Source organism: Gobius niger, assembly GCF_951799975.1.
Source record: "Gobius niger genome assembly, chromosome: 6".
Taxonomy (NCBI): domain Eukaryota; kingdom Metazoa; phylum Chordata; class Actinopteri; order Gobiiformes; family Gobiidae; genus Gobius; species Gobius niger.
In genome coordinates, this window is record NC_136857.1 from 19307895 (window position 1) to 19328589 (window position 20695).

General features: G+C 41.0%; 1 protein-coding gene across 1 annotated transcript in view; it reads right to left on the minus strand.

The window, feature by feature from the left end:
* Positions 1-238: 238 nt before the first annotated feature.
* The window catches only part of ctnnbl1 (catenin, beta like 1), a 45301-nt gene continuing 24844 nt past the window's right edge, over positions 239-20695 (minus strand). Inside the window, 4 exon segments of the mRNA XM_079557669.1 lie at positions 239-1630; positions 7568-7640; positions 7994-8131; positions 20404-20484. Of these exon segments, the coding sequence (XP_079413795.1) occupies positions 1542-1630; positions 7568-7640; positions 7994-8131; positions 20404-20484 (381 nt within the window). The 3' untranslated portion in view covers positions 239-1541.

Genomic DNA, 20695 nt, shown 5'->3' on the forward strand with positions numbered 1-20695 from the left:
GTCGCGTACATATCCTATATGACACACTTTCTGTGTTGCATATTGCATGAGGTTAAATTGATCAGGAAATAGATCAGACCACACCTGAAGTAGAGAGAAGTGAGTCACTAACTGAGTGAGGCAGCAGTATATTCATGTTTGCACTTGTTGATATGTTTGGACATTTGGTTTGACTGATGCTTCTAAAATATTAACATTCTATTCAAAAGCAGTTGCAGTTTTGTTACCGACCATATAGTAAATTATATTTTGTATCAGATGTTGTAGACCCATGCTGGATCTCTGAGAGCTTACACAAACATCAGCCCAAATAACATACTTTTAAGAGCGTGATTTTAACCATTTGACACATTAAGACACAATATGGAGCCGTGTGTTTGAGTCCATGCCAGAGGTGCTAGACTGCCGTATTACAGTGCAGACTTGTTTGTGTATCTCCTCGCCAGAATCCCTCCTCCACACAGCGAGCCTCAGCACAAAGACAACGGCAGAGGGTTGAGCCGTGTGTGGGTTCACTCCAGTCATCAACAAGTCTCCTCTCTCAGCACATGCACTTCCAGGTTTCTCCATCTGGGCAACAGTAACCAAGAGAATCCGCACGCAGTTGACATTCACAACATGCGCCAGCGCTTGCCAACAAGCACCAGCAATCTCGTAGTAAACCGTGACATTAATCAAACATGCCCAACACAAGCTCACGGCTTTATTGGCAAATGTTTTATTAGAAAATATCTTACACGCAAATCCAAAACAAACAGGTGAGGGGAGACGGTGATGTTTACACAGTATGTTAGGGATTATGATGGTACTGTCGGGTTGCATTTTGTTATAATTTTCTTTTCTACAGAGCACATTAACAAGCACAAGCCTCACCGTCTTAGAATGTATGCAGAATCTTTGCTCCAAACTGCAGCAGCCACTAATGAGTTATCTCAGGTCGGGACAACAATGCGGCTCCGTTCAATCTCCTGCCATTAAGAGTGGTTTTAAAAGCAGATAATGAGATTCTGAGTAGACCGCAATGATAATAGCGTTTGATGGATTCGAGGTAGAATGATGAGTTTGTGCAAAGAAGGCAATTTGGGGTACAGAGAGCATCCCTCAAAATTACTGCATAATCAACTTTGCAGCTACTTTTCTTGGTCAATTAGAAAGCCATATTCATTCATTGGCCCCGTCTCACAATGTCGTAGATACAGATCTGTGACAAAAGAATTGGCTCTATCCATCTCGCTAAATATCATGTTATATCAGACAGTCTTACAATCTTGAAGAATTCAAAATGTATTTATTTATTTTGGTTGATTTTGAAAAGAAAGACAACATTCTGCAGTGTTGCTCAGTGTGTAAATGTGCCCCATTACATTCTTGATTCATATTCTTTAATCAGGAAACATAGTACCAACGTTTTGTCTTACAATAAAAGTAAACAACAAAAAAAAGATTGCTGTGGAAAAGCCTTACAAGTTTTATTTCACAGAATTAATGAGTTACTGTCCATGTTATAATGTAAGAAAAAAAAAAAAAGACTAAACATTATATTAGAAAGAATCCAGCAGATCCATAATCCTCTTCCTCTCTGCTTCTTTGAACTCCTCAGTCTTCCCATCCCCGATGCTTTCTGCGTACTCTGAAAGAAAAAAGAAAAAGATGTATTGTTAAGATATATTACCTGTATAGAAGTAGAAAGTGACTGTGAAGAATGTCTGGTTTATTACGCAACATACAAAGCAATATTATATGAGCACTGACTCACTAACCTAAGATAGTTGAGGCATAGTATACGTTTAGTCTAGGTCTGGTACAGTGTGTCCTGTGTCTACAAACATATTTCAAGTCCAACACACCACCAGAGTGGAGGAGACTTTATTGTCTGATTTCCTTCATTTTCTCTGGATCCTCCCACACACGGCCTTCAGAGAGACGGTGCTCCATTTGTGAGTCTAATGTAGAGCAGGATAAGGTGCAGCAGCCCGTAAGGGTTTGTACCAGAGTCAGGATTACACAGAAACCAGGGATGTTCACATGCATGTAAGACTGTGTGGGTTTGTATCAGCAAAAGTGTATCAGTCTGCATTGAAATAAAGGCTATAGGACATCATCTGTTATGCTCTGTAAAGCAGGTGTTTGGAGGTGCCCAGCATAATAAGCATGGTGAGGAAACGAAAAATATTGTCGCCAACTCCTCTCAGTATAGAGTGATGTTACTATTCTCCTCACTCACACTTGGAAACCAATCCTCAACAGGTGTCAAAAGGCAGTAAGCAGAGAAGTAAGAGAGACTAAATTAATGTTTGGTCTGGACGACAAAGCGTCTTGCGGCCCTTTGCCATAATCACTGCTGAGACATCTTTTATGGTCTTATTTACTTAGACAGCAAGTCTGTTGAAAACGGTGACAACAAAATGAACTAAATGGTTTAAAAACTAAACCTTAACCATTACCAAAATTGACACATTTTGCTTTAATAAAAGTAATTTTGGCAACAGAACATGACACCATCTAGTGCACTGGAGAAAAGCAAACTAAAAGATAAGAATAAACTAAATACAAAACCCAAGGCCTGCCTGGGGCTTTATATGAGGCGTATTATGCAGGGCACTCATCTCTGGTGCAGTGTGGGTGCAACAGAGGCAGCAGTGACAGGATGTTGAGTGGTGCGGCAGGTCTGCAGACACATACAGGAACATGAAAAGCCCTGGCCTCTCCCTGACAGCCCTGTGTCTGCTCCATGTCTATAAATGAAGAGGCGGGGAGCATAGTTCACAGAGGTCAGACATCACTGACTCTTAACTCTGTGTAAACCGGTGTGGCGGCAGCCTGCTGTCACCACGGCAACCACACAGGAGCGTACAGGACAATGCAGGAAGAGGGGCCATTACTGAGGTCAGAGACAGGGACAGGTTCCGCAGACGGCAGGAGACGGGGAGGACTTAATGTCAAGGGTTTTCACTGGCCATTTCAAGACAACTTCAGGATTGTCGGGACTTTCTCAATAGGTATTTTGGGACCGTGTGTGGGCAAAAAGAACTTTTCAAAGTGCCAAACATTTCTAGGAGTTCAAGGAGTGGCCAATTCTTATGGGCCGTACCATGTTATGAGGTGGTATGGCCAAAGCTGAGCATGAGCATGGCTAAAACCTGACTGATGACTGGAGGTCGGCCCAATGTTCCCCGGGTCCGGTGTTCCCCGACCCGAGGAACATCGGACCTGGGGAACATCGGACCTTCCAAACGCCAGAGGGCCCTGTGTTTTCCGACTCCGCACCGTCTCGACGTGTTATCTGTACACACAAGAGCTTTCCCATCTGCACAACAGGACGCTACATAAACTGTGGTTTGCGAATGGTGGTGCAGACTGGTTCGCTCGTCAATTCGTTTATGAATTCTCGTGCGTTTGGAAAGGACAGAGACATCTGTGCGATCTGCACCTTTGTCTGCAGGACGCGCGCATCTGGCTGTTTCTGTGCAGATATTTGCGTCGTGTGCTCTGTTCCAAAAATGCTACCAGTTTATTTCGTTTTTAGTCCAAATGCATAAATGCAGAGAGCATCAAATTAAAGTTCAAGTTATAAAAATACTAAGTTAGAGAGGGACAGTTTGATTGTGAGTGACGCATAAAGCGGGACAACAATGCCCAATGACGCACACGTCCGACTGACATATGTCATATGCGTGTCCATTATGCGTAAAAGCACAGTGCCCTCAGCAAAACCACGTATTTGGAGAGATGTAGTGTAGTAGCTATAGCTTCAATCATCTTCATTTTATTCAGTCAGACTTGTCAAATAGCATATGCCCATGGGAGAGCGAGTAAGGGGAGATAACATGCCCATAACATTCCCAAAATTAGCTTGCATAGACTCAAGCTGCGCTCAGCTGAAATATGAACACACAGAGAGCGAAAAAAAAAAAGTAAATAGGCCTAGGCTAGTTAGTATTTTTTCTCTCACAAAAGTTGGCGCGGATCATATGCCATCTTTCGTGGAGGAGGAAACATTAAACATCAAAGGGCGCACGCGGGGAACAGCGGGACTTGTCTCGTTGTTGAAGTCCCGATGTTCCCTGGGTCCGATGTTCTCCCGCCAATAGAAGTGGGGGAACATCGGACCCGGGGAATATCGGTATGCACCCGATGATGGTGGAGTGAATCAAAAAATGATCCTATTTGAAGTGCTTTGGGTGGACTTGTGTCATGTGAAAAGCGCTATACAAAAAAGATTTCCTTCCCTGGTCTGTGTTCACCACCCAGTGTCTGGGTTTTCCACAGTCTTGAACCATCAACCCAAATTATGCACAATAGGCTAAATTATCCAGTACGTAGTCTTGACCAAACCTATAGCTCAAGATCTGGAGATGGGTCCACGGAGGCTACGGCTGCCCTATGCTCCTAACAGCCTCTAAGGTAAGGCACATAAAGTACATTCAATACTGAATATCCAGAACATGAAAACAGTTAAGATGCTTGCAACATTTTATCTCAGGACGAATAACCTCACATTTATGAACATTTGAACTTTGAAGGTGATGGTCTTGTTCTTCATCTTAAAATCTGGCCCAGGGGACCATTTTTTTGAAACCTTTGCTGTTATGGGACTCGCCTGCACAGCGACTAAAGTTAAAACTTGCAGAAATCTTTTTGTGCACTAATTAAAGACAGTCAAAACAAGTACCAAAAAATGAGCAGTTAATTTGATTGCCCACATTTATGGGCCATTTCCAGAGCAGATAATTACGGAAACAATGTATTTCCACAAAAATGGATGACATTATCCAGAAATGTCTCACTGAATGACAATGTCTGCGACTGTTACCGTTGCACTTCCATAGGCCAAAAAAAGGAAGAACTCTAGACCAATCTGAATTTTTTTTTGGCACTACTACTCACTAAAAGCCTTATTAGACAGACACTAAAAGAGCATCATAATTGAGGAGGGGAGTATGCAGAAGTTTGGCGCCAAGCACTTGCTAAGTTGAGATGTGTCAATTAAAAACAGTGTATGCTCACTTGGTGGAACGGCGGCAGCCTCGAGCTATTTTCACACAGCAAAACACATCAACAGGGGCAATCTACTGAGTGAGAATGTTTCCGAAATAAAAAAAAAAAGTGACCAGATTAGAAATGACAAATAACACATGCTAAAAACTGAGATTTTAAAGCCATTATCTAAAGGAGGCTCAGCTTTAAACTATGCAATGAGACGTTAGCATGGGATGTTAAAGGAATAGGCCACAGTTTTTCCATACTGAGATATGTCCTTCAGCTTAGATGAGTTGATGCATACCTGTTTGGTCTTTGTGCGCGCGCTCAGTCATGCAAAAAGACCAGAAATGTTGGAGGAGCTTGGTCGCTTCTAACGTCACCCGTTTTGGCCCCATAGAGGAGAGGAGGAGAGGCTAAATGCAAACAACATCTTCGGTGTTTTTGCCTGAATGAGTGCACGTGTAAAGACGAGACAGGTACGCCTCAACTCGTCTAAGCTCAGGAAAGAACATATCTCAGAACGCTAAAACGGTGGCCTATTCCTTTAAAAGCATGTTTTGGATCCACGTGCTATTCACCTTATTCCGCTCCGCCCACTTTTGCCGCGTTCGCAGCTAAAATCTGATGTTTAGTAGATTGATTTGTGTAAAATGTCCAATGTTCACTTGCACCAACATGTCAACACTGCACCGTTTCTCTATGAGGCCTAAAATCAGCTTTATTTTTGTGTAGTAACTGATTTACTTACAGAATAAGGTGAATTGGAGAGGGTGTGCATTACGTAAATAAAGAAGCTGTATTTTACCCACAACAGTCGCCACATCTTAAGGACAATTTGTGTTAAAGATAAGGTATGAAGGTTCTTCAAGTGGACTGTCCAATCAGAAAGCTTAATGAACAAGGTCCTGAAGAACAGCTGTTCGCACTTTCGCCTCAGGGTAAGAAGATCCCAAGGTCCCCTCTCGGGCGAGAACACCCCTGCAGCATTCCTTGTGTTTATGGGTTCCCTGTGGGTACACCTGAATGTACTCTCACTTGTACATTCAGGTAAAGATGTGTTCCTTTTGTAACTCAATAGGTTACAATCACGCAGAACCGCATCAGCTATATCCACAATGAATGAATAAACACGTTTAAATCAGTATTCACCTCCTCAAGAGCAGCTCACACTTGTTCACTGAGCTAAACCCATTAGAAGCAGGACGCTAGGGTCAATGACACTTTGTATGCAATTAACCTTTGAATACAGTTTCACATTAACTGCACAAATTCTAACAAGATAAGCCAAACAGTAGAGGTGAGGGCGTTTCATACATGCAGTGGCCTGAGACAGATGGCATGTGCCGTGCCAAAGCCGGGTGACATACATTGCTGCTGTAACTAAACTAACCAAGTACGTAAACTAATGTTGATTTCTATGGAGCTGTTAATTAAAAATGGTTGTGGAAAACATGTTTCACGAGAAAACCCTTTAAGAATTGTCTACCTGGTTATTGAAAATTGTGACTTTCAAATGAAAAAAAAGGTGAACTAAAACAAAAGAGGCCATTGAGGAACAAGCGCAAGCAAATGCCAAGATGGAGACAAAAGAGGCCCCATGGCCCATGTCCCTAGACAGAGGGGACAGAGGGAGACAGTGGTGACTGGAGGAAAGCCCTGCCCTGGCAGACTGGGGCATGACGGATGGCTCTATCTGCACTGCTACATGCCACACAGAGCCAGGGGTCTGATCACTGCTGCAGACAACAATCATGCAGAGATGGATGTCAGCACGGTACAAAAGAACACACCTGCTGGGGCGCACGGAAGAAAAACAACCACAACAAGGACATGGAGACTTTGAGGAAGGGGGGCAGTAGGATAGGGCAATATGACAACATGAAATCTAATTATGATGCTGTATAGGAGATTGTTCTGTTCAGTGCCCCTCCATGCTCAAACCCAGACACATGCCAGTAGGCAAGGTAAGATGTTCCTATGCAGGGACTCTTGGGAAACATTTTGATATTGTTAATGCCATTCGGTATTTTGTCAAAGTTACTGTTTTGGCTTAATATGGGGAAGATCATATTGTTGTGCTCCAACATAATCACTCTGGCATACAAACAGCATATGGATCTCCATCAAACCAGCACAGCCAAATACAATGATTACACCAGCGCCCCCTTCAGAAAAGTCACATCTCTGCCAGAACAGAAAATAAGAGGAAAGTGAGTTTAGAAAGCGAGTTCCAAATGTAATATTGTGTTTTTAAAAAAAAGTCAGTGCTGTTTGACCTATTTGATTCAGTTTGACTAAGCCAATAAGAAGTATGCAGCACTGACTGTGCTGGCTAGTGAAAGTATTCCATCAGCCACAACTAAGCAGCTTTGGACGCCTCATGCCAGAGCAGAGATCACTGGGCTGTGAGTCTTCGGTGAAATGGAATCCACACCAAGACAGTCTTTGCAAAAGGACCACTGGACAAAATGTTTTGAGCAACTTCACCAGAACAGAGACCGCTTACTTTGGCTTGCGTTGTGTCCCGTAAAGATCAATAAGAATGAAAACCAAAAAAAAAAGTGGTAAATTGCAAAGCACTCACCTCTCATAATGTGCCGTATCACTTTGACAGAGCCTCCTCTGACGTTCAGAATCTGATGGACTCTTTGCTGCAACTGAGAAGGAACGCTTTTTAGATGAACTCCAGACATTCACACATACAGTATGTAGTACAGCCACATGATGGGAGTGACAGTAATGACTTTAGAGCACATGGCTGCTTGGGAAGTTTGCTTTATTTATTATAAGGCCGTATGCATGTCCTTGGGATGTCAACTTGAACTACGGCCTTCTCAGGTGAGTGTTCAGATTATTTTGGTTCAACAATGATCTGGACAGGGCCAGTTATCACAAAGGGAGTTACCAGTACAGGAGGGAAAATCAGCATTAGGCCAATCCACATAGTTTTAACAGTGCTTCATGATTTATATTCCTAATTTATAGAAATAGAAAAAGGATTGGCAAGTACCTGTGCTATTCCCGAGTTGCCGATCTCCACCATGATGTAGCATATCAACTGCAGAACGAACAGCCCCGCGTCCAGCCGTCTGAGGTAGAACTCATCCTCCATGCCGTCGTCCAGGATCTCCCCTCGTCGCACCATCTCCTGCAAGAAAAAAAAAAAAAAACGCAATTTAACAACAGGCTGAAACACCACAGACACACTGTTCTGCATCAGCAAACCAAATAAATCACTATTTATCCTACCCCAGCCCCAAAGTGATTCAACAAACCCGCAAACCCAGACACTTAAGTTTCATTTAAGTGTTGTTTTTCAGCTTTCCCACAAATCTATTTTTCCCATTCAGCAGACACGCAGATCAATTGAATTTGCAGCTAAAGTGGGGGGGCCCCCTCGTCGCTGCCGCTGCTCCGGGGCCCGGTACACGGTCGGCCCGGTGTAGTTATCCATCTTAACAGGCTTGTCAGAATGCCAATAATGCGGCGCTGCCAATAGGAGCGCAGTCCACATTAATCATCATTAGTGATCAGTGAGCAGAGCTGGAGGGGAGACGCAAACTCGAGTGGAATCCATCGGAGTGGGGCACAACTACGGAGCTAAGGTGCATTGTGGAGCAAAATGTTTTTTAACAGAGTATAAAAAAAAACATTAAATACAAAGAAATGGACTGATGCTTGAGTGAAATGCTATGAATGGTAGACAAAGTGGTTCTTTTAATGAATATGACGTTGAGATTATCGTGGCATTGCCTGATCCTGAATGATTGAGACCGAATGTACAGTTTACCCGTATTACCCGTAACCTGGAGACACATTTACAATTTAACTATAATCTGGTGCACTACATCTTTGCCTAGAAGCTAAATGTCTCTGTACATTGTCCCTTAAATAAAGACTAAATAATCAATAAATATTACTTGCTGTACTGCAATGGCGTTACATTCATGTGGTGGAGGAGGGCAGGGATTAAGTTGTAATGTTGTTGTAGTGATATGTCAGCATTCAAATGTTTCGGCATGGTGGATGAATATGTCTGTAAGTTTAGCTCACTAATATTAAAGCGATAGTCTGTAAGATTGAAAAGTACGGACAGAGTGAAAGTGAAATTTGAGAGTAAAAAATAGTTCCCCCCCTCCTGATTGGACCAGAAAGTCACCACTAGTTTAGTTCCTCCCCTCATGATTGGACCTGACAGGCCGGCGCAGAGGAAAGCTCATCTCATTGGTCAAAGCAATGGCCCGGGGATTCTGATTAGTTGCTGAAATCAGCAAGGGGAGGGGACTTTAGAAAAAAAAAAGATTTCTACATTAAGTCAAATTTTAGACGCAGACGTTCAATGACACACAATCTATTAAAGACACATCGTGCAACATTTTGGACTATACTGTTGCCATCAATGCAAAACATGCTCCTAATATCCAGCTCGACACATAAAATGCTATTTCTGCAGTGGGTAATCAAAGAATGGATTTGGATTAGGACCTAACCTGTCTAAATCTCAAATTCTGCTGACTTTAGTCACATCTCCATGGAGACAGGCTGGAGATGTACCCACTCCCGGTGAAGTTACAGTCATGTCTTAGGAGAGCTGAGCCGCTCATAGCAAAAGTGTTTGTTTGTTAATTTATATCTGTCATAAAATAAATGCTTGTATTTCAATGTTATTTATTCGGCTATGATGTGGCTTTAAATTTGTAAAACATTTAAACTTACAGACCATCACTTTAACCAAAAGAGGAAAAGCCTTTCTTGTCTCATCCAAGTGCGTTGAAAAGTTTTCCCTGTCATATCTGCACAAAGGTGAATAATTCAATCACAAAGGCATGATTACTCTCAAAAGAGTGCTTTGCCGATAAGTTGTTTTTCCACCCAAATACTTGGATACAAATTGCAAGTGATACAATTTTAAATGAGTAACAGTTGCCTTTGTCAACTATATTAGTTTCAGCTTAAAAACTGGCATACAAAACAGAACGGAGCAGTTCAGGTTAGATTTCCCACAAACACCCAGCTACCTTTGAATGCTGACAAATCAACAGGACTTGGCTTATTATTAAATAATCAAATGTGTGCATAATACAGGTTGTTTGGCAGTGGATCATACGCCCATGCAGACATCGATTTACACACCGCCAAAGGAGCACTGAGCTTTTACAGAGCCACTTATTTTTTCTTCTTTGAAGCCTTGTGCAAAAATGTCACACCACAAACATTTCTATCCTGATTACTGTGTCTAAAATCAGAAGGCACAGAGATACAAGATGTTCCTTCTGCCGAGACCAATCTTCAGCACTCAGATTTGGATACTTATTAATCCAAAACCATAAGACGTCAAAATAATGTATGGCTGCAAGTAAAATAGGCTATAACCTACCTTTCACAGAGCACATAATGACATGCAAAATGGCCGCCTCATTTAGCATGATGAAGTAGTTTGCCATTTGCCTGATTCCTCTATTCCATGTATCTTTATCTATAGAGCAACACCTGTGGATTTATGCTTTTTATACACAGAAACAGCCCACATTAGCAAAACAGTGTTAAAAATGGCTACAGCTTATTGCATGTGTGTGTGGGTGTGTGGCTGAACAGCGTAGGTAGCGTGCTCATCGTCATTTGAATAATCTTGTACGGCGAGTCTGGCGTATAGAACTGTAAGCTCTTTACCCTACAGCGTGTGACAGTAAATCAACACAAAGGGTAGCTTTTCAAAGTGTTGCTAATGAAAACAAATAGCACACAGCGTCAAGCTAAAGGCGACTACACATGGCATTTACGTCCTGGTGATCTAATTTGAGAGAAAATTAAAACTTCAAAAAGGCCTTGTCCTTAAAGATCAATCACAGAAAAGCAACCAATTATAGGCACTAAGTTCAAGCCATTTACAAGCTACAATAACAGCTCGGTCAAATGAAAGTCCAAAAGAAGCTACTCAACGTTGATAGTGCTAAATGTTTCCCACACACACAACACCAAAGAGTGGGGAGGAAAAACATTGTATCCCATTGTCTCCTGGCAGGATTTAAGAAGATTGCGTTTCTAAATCAAAGCCAATACTGTACACTTGTCTAGGATGCAAAGCAATGCAAATAATGTAGAAGAGAAAAGTTTGAAAAGACAGTAAATGTAAAACATCCGTCTCGTTGCAGGCCTCTGGGTGGAATTCTGGTCTAGGGTTGTGTGTGTGTGTGTGTGTGTGTGAACTTCTGCAAAGCACAGAGACTTATCACACCATAAAACACTGACAAAAGCCCTGGCCCTGCCGCTGTCAACATGTGCTCATTACAGATGCAGAAGAAAATGGAACAAAGCAGTGTGAATGTAAACCACGCTGCCTGCTGTAGGAAAAACAGATTATCCCCGTTTCCAGAAACACTGCGGATGTTGTTGGGCGTACAGTACACGCTCGTGGCCAAGTTTTACACGATGCACAGAACTTTAAAAAGAGGAAGAAGCAGGACACCAGCTGTGAGGGTGGTCATGAAATAAGACAGCCTTGGGGTTAAAAAAAGCATGTACACAATGCAAGGGATGCACCAATTCCATTCCAATTTGAAGCACACAGAATGTAATATCAAAAAGGAATAGTTAAAGCAGTACTAATAAGGAACTCACTACTCACCACTGCAGGTGTCGTAGCATGTTGTGTTTTTTACTCATTAATTGAGTCTGTGAGAGTAAATACTACGCTGACAGAAAAGGGACAGAGGGATATTGTACATCCAATTACACAATGGACACAATTTTTTCACTCAAACTTGGCTGTAAATACTGTTTAAGTGCCGCTAGCCCGCAGTTAGCTTTGCCCGTTAGCCTGTTAGCTTCTTCTTCGTGATTCTATTAGTGTGTATTACACCTCCGGGTCGGAGCAGGGAAAGTTGCAAGGATGGTTTTCTGGCCAGAGACACCCCAATCAGTTCATTAACACTTGCATTACCCCCAAATGAACTATGAACAGGATTTATTAAGGTAAACAAGTTACTTTGTACTGCTTTAACTCCTACTGCAGTATGGAGGAAAAAAAATATCCTTTAGAAAGCCTGTCCCCCAAACTATTAAAACAATAAACGATTATTTAAAAGCGACTGTTCCAAGCCTAAATGAAGGTCAAGAACTTTCAGGCTGTTTTTCTCTTTTGCTTCACTTTTCTACAGCGAAAACGTAGTTTTAACAAAAGATTTGTACAAAAGACAAAAGTGCACTGTCTTAATACATAAAAATAAATTGCCTACTGCTTGCACTAATTGGTACATGGATTTTAATATCGTTCAAGACAATTCTAAACTAAATTAAAGTTTTATCACTTCCCTTCACAAGCTGAAGATACAATACTTTTTTCCCCTTTTTTTTTTACTTGTGTCACAGTGTCAAACACGGATTTCTGCATTCCTAAAGGTTGCATTAGTGAGTCAAGGTAACGCCCGTGTTCTTTCATGGTCTTACTAATTAAATGTTCAGTTCTGTTTTGTACAGTTGTCGGAGAACAGCAGCCGGCAGATTAATCAGGGATTTGGAGTCTCTCGATGACAAAAAACAAGGCTTGTACAAAAGGATTAAATCGCTCGAGAAAAACCTTATTAGTTTTTTTTTTTTTCCCTTTCTCTCATATCAAGTAGTCTTTTCCAAATTAATTGTAATAGCTGACATCGCGGTGTGTTCACAGATTCACAATGTTACAGACCTGAAGTCCCACCACTGAGGCTCGTGATAATGAATGACATTATTGAGTCGTCTTTAATACAAAGTGTGACTTCAAACACAACATGGGGAGGAAGAAGAGAGAATATCGAGGACTGCATGTGGAGTCAGTAACACAGCACTATAAATGAATACTGGGGGAAAAGTCATAATTTGAGCAGCTTTCGTTCAAACAATTTTTAGCAGTGAAAAAAAAAAAAAAAAAAAGCTAATATATTGAGTAATACCTAAGGCTAAACTAATGAATACAAGTCAAAGAGGAGTATTTCTTTTGTTTTTTATTACAAACCATAATGCAGCAGTGAATGCGATGACTTCTCCTACCGCTACCTCCGGGCCAACTCTGGTTCCTCATCTGTCATAAATTTCCAAAGTTCCTGCCCTAAGCTTACACAGCAGAAGTCCGTATTTACGCTTGGTGTATAAAACGTCTCTTATTTGATGTTGGGAGTAAACAGAATTTTCTAGCCCACAGTCAGAGGTCATTTGGTTTATTTGCTGCATAAAGAAAGAAGCAGAAGGCAGGGTAAAGGAATGGAGGACAGAACGGGCCACATCTCTGCCAGTTTGAAGTTGGCAGCAGTATTAAGTGCCTTATCAGCTCTGTTTCTAAAGCCTTTAGAGCCCCAGATATAAGGCGCACAGAGAATACATTTAGGAAAGTGTCGTGGAGGTCCAGGATTGTTAGTTTTAAGCCAATATAAAGAGAGCAATCAATGTGAGAACACCATTAGAGCAAGCTCATACATTAGGTTGGTGGCATTCAATGTGCAGCAACCTCTTCGCAGAATCACAATTGAGTGCAGATAGTGCAGAATTGGATTGTACGGCATGTATTTCATACTTGAAATGCTAAAGGGATCTTAAGGTGGTTGTCTGGGCAGACAGGCAGCCACTCCTACTTTCTTTCTACGCAGCTCAGAGAATACTCACCACCACGCTGAGCAGAGCACTGTTACCTGCACTGTGGCCACTGCAGCTTTTGAACAAGTGACAAGACTATTAAATATTCATCACTGTTCTCGGAGCAAGTGGACGTTTGGGATATTAAAGCAGAAGTCTGCCGGTATTTACGGTGACGGTAGTTTTGTCCCCTCGTAAGTTTTCTGACACCAAAGCCGATATGTTCAGTGTGGAAGGCTTGGTCCCTCCGGCAAACGGCAAAAAAAAGAAAAGAAAAGAAGAAAGAATAACGCATTGAAAGGAGGGATTGGACAAGTCAATTACTGCAACCTCGTGGGAGCCAGGCAGCGAGCGCCGCTACACTACAGACAGAGTAATAAGCAGTGATTCTCTGCCTTTACTGTAACCGGGCTGCAAAAGGGGAGTGCAATTTATAAAACAATCAAATCCATGTAGGGAGAGAAAGAATTAGGAGGCAACGTGCATGATAACGTGGGACACACTTTTCAGTGAAAAATCCCCAACAACTTTACGGGCAGCATTCAAACATAAAGACTTATTTGTTTATACTGCATTAAGTTGCTTATTACTTTTGTATAAGAAGTCACTCTCACTTTTAAGAAGATTAAGAAAACTATGGAAAGAGATATGAAAAAACAGAGATAAGGAGGATGATAATGAGGCAAAGTTCAGGGGAAATAGGAACATTTGTGAAAGAATGCGCTGATTTTACCATCTGATAATCTTTAGTCTAAAAACTCAGGCTTTGGGTAGACATCTAACAAAGAGGAAAACCACACCATCTGCTCTACACCCAATTTGTACAAACAATAACCACTAACTTGAAAGAACAAAAATAATTGTTATGGAAAAAATAGGATAGGATGAGCTGAAATGCATTTACTTACAAATAACAGTGGATAAATCAATATAGCAGGTTGGTAAAAATTTTACAATATATCTAGTGTCCATTAATAAATGATTGGTGCAGCAAAATGTCAAAGGTCCAAGGTAGTCTGACAGAATATGTAATCAATGTAAAAGCAAATACTAAATTAGATGATCATCACATCTTTTGGGGAGAAAAAAACGAATGTAGAACTCACAAAAAGAGCGCAAAGAGTTTTGAAACAAATATTCCGTATCACATGCAGGTGCAAAACCAATTTAAACTTTGCACAGACATTTTGAGGTTAGAAATGCCTGGTGTCAGCAGTGCTAAAGCGACTCATTTCAGCAATATTTCAAATACAGCACAATCTGAGAAGTACACAGATGCTGGTTTAGAAAGTGCACTCGAGCATTTTAGCGTATTGAGGTCGGCCTCGGACGCTTTCTGCTAAGCTTCATCAATCTCGGGAGCTGTTAGCGGTTAGCCATAAACCATAGCACCGGGATGGGTCGGAACAAGACGGGAGGATGAGAAAATAAGAAAGATGTGAGGAAGTGGCGAATGGAGGCATTTATGGACAGAAACCTCCAATTCATTGGCACATCAAAAGCCAGACTGTTCAACTTTGGGGCTTTTTCAAATTTAAAGGGATATCTCAGGATTTTTGACATATAGGGCCTCACTTTCTAGTTATCCAGAGTGTTGTTGATTTATGGACATTTGCTTTTTGTTTTTAATTCATGCAGTCCTTATATTTGAAGAGTTTAGTGGCGCTAGGCCAGCGCATGTCTATGGTAACTATTAGCCTGCATTAAAAACAGTCTGACCTAAGCACAGTGTACCTGAGGCAAATCACTTATAACACTAGACTACACATATAAATGTCTGTGTTGACTGAATCATTTTTGAAATATAACCATTTTGCAGTTAAAAGAACCTATATTTGAGCAGCATTAGCTTCCTGGTTGTAAGCTACGCAGCGGCAGAGTGATCTGCTAGGTTACCGGATCTACAGTTGTTTACCTGCGGCCAACATTACTACACACGGAATTCACAAAAGAGCTTTCTACAAATCAGATATGGCAACGTTTGACTACCGATGATTTTGAAGAGGTTTTTAATGCAGGCTACTAGCTACCATAGACATGTGCTAGCCTAGCACTAGCCTAGCACCACTAAACTCTTCAAATATAAGGACTGCATTAATAAAAAATAAATAAAAAAATCTCCAGAAAACAACAACACTCTGGATAACTAGGAAATGAGGCCCTATGTCAAAAATCCTGAAATATCCCTTTAAGTATACAAACCAGTATATTGCAGTACAGTTCAATACAACACTGATGATGAGACTGTAGTCTATGAGAGGTAGAAATGATCTCAACTGTTATTTCTTCCACAAAGACACTCTCTAAAATAATCAAAGTACAGATCACATTTACCTAGCGTAGCAGAGGGCACTGTATGTAGAAAAGACAGAGAACAACGTGATACTGTAGTAGAAGAACGCTTCTTAATAAAACAACTGAATGGAGACAGAGAGAGAGAGCTGTTGCTGTTTCCCCCATATCCTCCTGAGGAATCACGGCAGAGAACATTGCACAGTAAACATTTTGCTCAGCGCTTTTACAAACAGGCTTAACCAGGGAAAGCTAAAGGCAGATAAACCCAGTGCTTACGACAGGCGTTCAGCTCCTCAGCAAGGCACAACTGGAGCAGCTACTATATCAGCTGCTCCAGAAATACTCCAAAACAACATGTGACGTCTGCACTCGCCGAATTTAGCCTTACAGGTACTTTTTTTTGCTACGATAAACAAACAAACCAAGGAACAACAGCAGAGACTCTAGAAGTAAGTGAAAACTGAAGAAAAATATACTTAGTACTGAAACCTATTTAAACACAAGGTATTATTAAGGATTTTATTTGGAATAAATTAAAATGACATCTTACGGGGAAATATAGTGAAACTCAAATCTAAATGTTTTCATCTTACAGCCTTTGTGGAGTAAAGAAATGAGAAAATTCATGCTCACCAAAAGGATATTCTATGGGAGAATCTGCACCTGCTTGACAAAGGGGGGCTCTGAACTGTGATTTCAAAAGCTAGTGTTGCGGTTTCTTATCAGCCGCTTATCACAAAGTCATACCTCTGCCATCCCCGCGGAAGAGACGGCACAGCACAGACATGGAGACAGAGATGGAGAGGAGAAGAGAGAGAAAAATGTCAAACTGTCTGGCCTTTTCGCAGCAATCCCACCTCGCTGTCTGTCGGGGAAATTCATCTTCTTTCATCGTCTTGACTTATCTGTCTCCGCTCACATTTCCTCCTGGTTAGTTGTATTGGGAAGACCATTTTAACCATGAGGCACCGATAGAGTTTAGTGTAAGGAATGATGTACAAGGATAGTCCAATGCCACAAAAATGTCATTGATCAGATGACACACGTCGACCACTTGTATTCTGCTATGCTAGAGCTAAAATAACTTTAAAATAGTTTACATTAGAGCTCATGAATTTTTTATGAGCTTTTTTTTTACCATCCTGTCGTTCTCTCATCACTAACATACCTGGCACTGATTTTGATCTTTGAGTAATTGTTCAATCTTCTCCAGGGGCTATTCTTGGTATCTCGGCGACAGCTTCCAAAAAGCTCCTCATGAGGTCTCCTTACCTCCCGATCACTTGCTACGCTTAATCCTTTCATTGCGAAGTAAAAACACAGTAACACTCACTTATTAACAGCTAACTAAGTGCTAATAAGTGTACTTATTTGGCTCTTAATTGGTATTTATAAAGCACTTATATTAGTCCTTATTTTGCATGGCCTTATTCAACATCTTACTAGCTACTAACTAATACTTTCCACATCACCTCAGAATGCGGAACATATTCTGAGCTACAAATACTTAAGAGGTAATTGGACATAAATTAGGCCGAGTATGATTTATTTTCTTGCTTAAGATTTGTCCCTGTTTATCGAGAGTTATTATCATAGTATTAACCTGCTACTTTTAAAGCAGTACTAAGTAACTCTTCCCCCTAGAGGCCATAAGCGCAACTGCAGGTGTAGTAGCAAGTTACAATTTTTTATCTTATTAATTGTCTTGGAGAGTAAATACTACACTGACAGGAAAGGCGAAGGGAGAGAGGGTTACTGTGCATCCAATTATACAATGGAAATGTTTTTTTTTCACTCAAACCTGGCAGTAAATACTGTTTAAAGTGACGTTAGCCCGCAGTTAGCTTTGCCCGTTAGCATGTTAGCTTCTTCTTCGTGATTCCATTAGTGTGTATTGCTTTCTCCGCACCGGTGGCAGTCAAGTTGCAAACATGGTTTTCTGGTCAGAGCCTCCAAGACCCTCCAATCATCCCATTAACACTTGTATTACCCCCACAGGGACTACGAAAATGATTTATTAAGGTAAACACGTTACTTAGTACTGCTTTAATGTTATCCTCCAACACTTGGTCCCGTCCCCCTGATCAGGGAGCTAGGGCTAGGTTTAGGTTTAAGAACGACAAAATGATGCAAGTTGTGTTTTCGCTCACAAAGATCCCGCAAACTGTTTGAGAAACTAGAAGGCCATGGCTTTAAAAAAAGGCATCACACTTGTATATAGGCTTTAAGCTCTATGGTCAATACGCTTTGAGATTTGGATATGCAGAATTGCTAACCCCAACTCTAACTCTGTCCAACAACGTTCTAATTTCTGTCTAATAAACAGTAATTTAGAATTAATAAATGGGAAATTGATCATAGCTAGTAATATGTTGAATAATGCCATACAAAATAAGGACTAATAAGTGCTCAAAAAATAACAAATAAGAGCTAATTAACCATCAATTAGTACCCAAAAAACCACTTAGTTAGCTGTTAATAAGTGAGTGACAAAATACTATAGTTCACTACAGCTGCGAAAGTGGCACAGAACCAGCTGTGCAGCAGAGGGGAGCAAGAGGAGAGAGGGAGGGGCTTCAGCGAGATTAAACAACAAAGTGCAAGATTATTACCAAATACATGCCAAATACAAAAGCATCACTTTAATTAAGATTGATGGTTTGAAAATGTCCCTATGAGTCCACCATAAACAGCTTAATATATAGTGTGTAATGATAAAATCAAAAAGTAAATATACAATATAATACAGACAATAGAAAATATGTATAGCCTTAAATCTGAGTATTGTGAGGAGTGTGGTGTTTGTAGCTACAGAGAGCTTGATTACAAAACATATGCTACTTAGTGATTGTCTAATACTTTCTGTTATTCCATTACACTGCATGTTAGCATTTGCCGTGTGCCCGCTCATGAGGCCAGACCACTTTCCTCTCTCAGTCAGAGCCATTATCCTCGGCCTGTCCACTTATCTCCAATCAGCCTATCAGGGCCCTCCGTGACTGCGGCTCTCCAGTCTGTGACACCCGTCGACAGCTCAATAGGATCCTGGCACTGGCATATCTCCACTGTCATATTCTTATCTGAGGAGCTGCCATGTTGTTTCTGGTCACTTCCTGCTCGCAGCTTCAGATGTGTGAAAGCCTTATCTGTCCAAACATATGAGCCACATCCAAGACCTTTCTATGGGGGATTATCAGGGACAAGCGTGGCGCTATTTGAATTATTCTATTTTGAGATAACAAAAGCAGTTTGTTTGAATAGAAGGGTTATCGCTAATGGTTTATCAGTTTATTATTAAATTCAGTGCTTTCATGGAATGAGTTTGAAGAGATAAGAGTTTGTCAGAGATTGTAAACTTTTCTGTATTTGTATAAATACTTCATGTATGGACATGTGTGCCGAGTACAGTCAGGCAGACCGGCACGGTGGCGCAGCAGTTAGCGCTGGTGCTTCACAGTAAGGAGGCCCCTGGGAGTTTCCTGGTGTTCAAAGCTGTTCTGAGCTGGGTCTGTGGTGAATCGCTCGAGGTTTTCTTTTGATGAATTTAACCCGTGCTTTGCTTTGTCCCTCCCTAATATTTCAGCGGTAGCAGGGCATCCTATAGCCCAGCTCCCATGTGCAGTAAACACAGCTGACAGAGCTGAAGGAAGACCGCGATACGGTTTGCCACATGTCTGCGTTATTGATGAGGAGTGGGGTACGTCCGAAAGGAGCTGCGTGCACTCTCCCTCATCTCCACACGCTCAACTTTATGTTTAGATTTGGAGATGTTTATGCGTCTTTCTCACATCGGAGTTCTTTCATTAGAAATAGCCCAGTGCTTTTAGAACAACTCATATTATATGTAGGTGCATGGAAACACAACGAGACGTAGTATTCAGTATGACCATAATAATCTATAAATTAGCCACATCGTTGGAAAAACCACAAGGTTCAAAACGTGCGAAAAAAAGCTTAGAGTCAAAATGTACATTTTAAATATTACTAGATAAATGCTGTATTAGCCAAATATTTTACAATATGTTTAAATTATCTTGCAGTCTTATCTTGAAGTGGCCAAATGATGCTCTATTTGTGTTAGCCTCAAGCACACAAAAAAATAACATTTAGAAAAAAGTTATAGTAAATAAAATACTATCCCTGAATGAGGAGCACAAACCCTGAGATGCAAATACCTACATGCAGTTTTTATTAGTAGGTCATTCTTGCAATGAATAAAAATGTCCTCCACATTCAATTAGAAAATGTGTTTGTGTTTGTCAATCAAGTTACGAGTAAGAAGTTATTGGTAAATCTGTCATCTCAGATATTATTAAGGAAATGTCACTTCAAACACATTTTTTCACTTTTAACTCAAGTGTCAGATAAAATGTCTGCCTCTGCCTTTTATCCTTTGTGTCTTGTCCTGTCAGCTTCATATGACCAATTAGAGATAGAGGCATATACTGTGGTAGACATATGACACCAGAGAGACAGCAGAATAGCTGAAGAGGCTGTGCAGCAGAATGGTTAAAATCTTACGTGTTTCTCTCCTTCAATCCTTTTGTCAGCCTGTTGAACCGCTTCCAGGTATTTAAAGTACAGCTCCATTAGCCGATCAACCTGCAGAGAAGTAAGAGCCACTTCAGGAAAGAGTATAATGCCAAGTAACAGTAAGCAACTAAAGTAAAAAATAAAAAATGTGAGAGTTAATCTCACATTGATGTATTGCATCTTTCCATTGAATGATACAGCTTGGGTTTCACAAACAGCATATTGTGGAGTTCTACAAAAGTCACCCATTGACTTGTACAATCTGGTAGATACTAGTAAC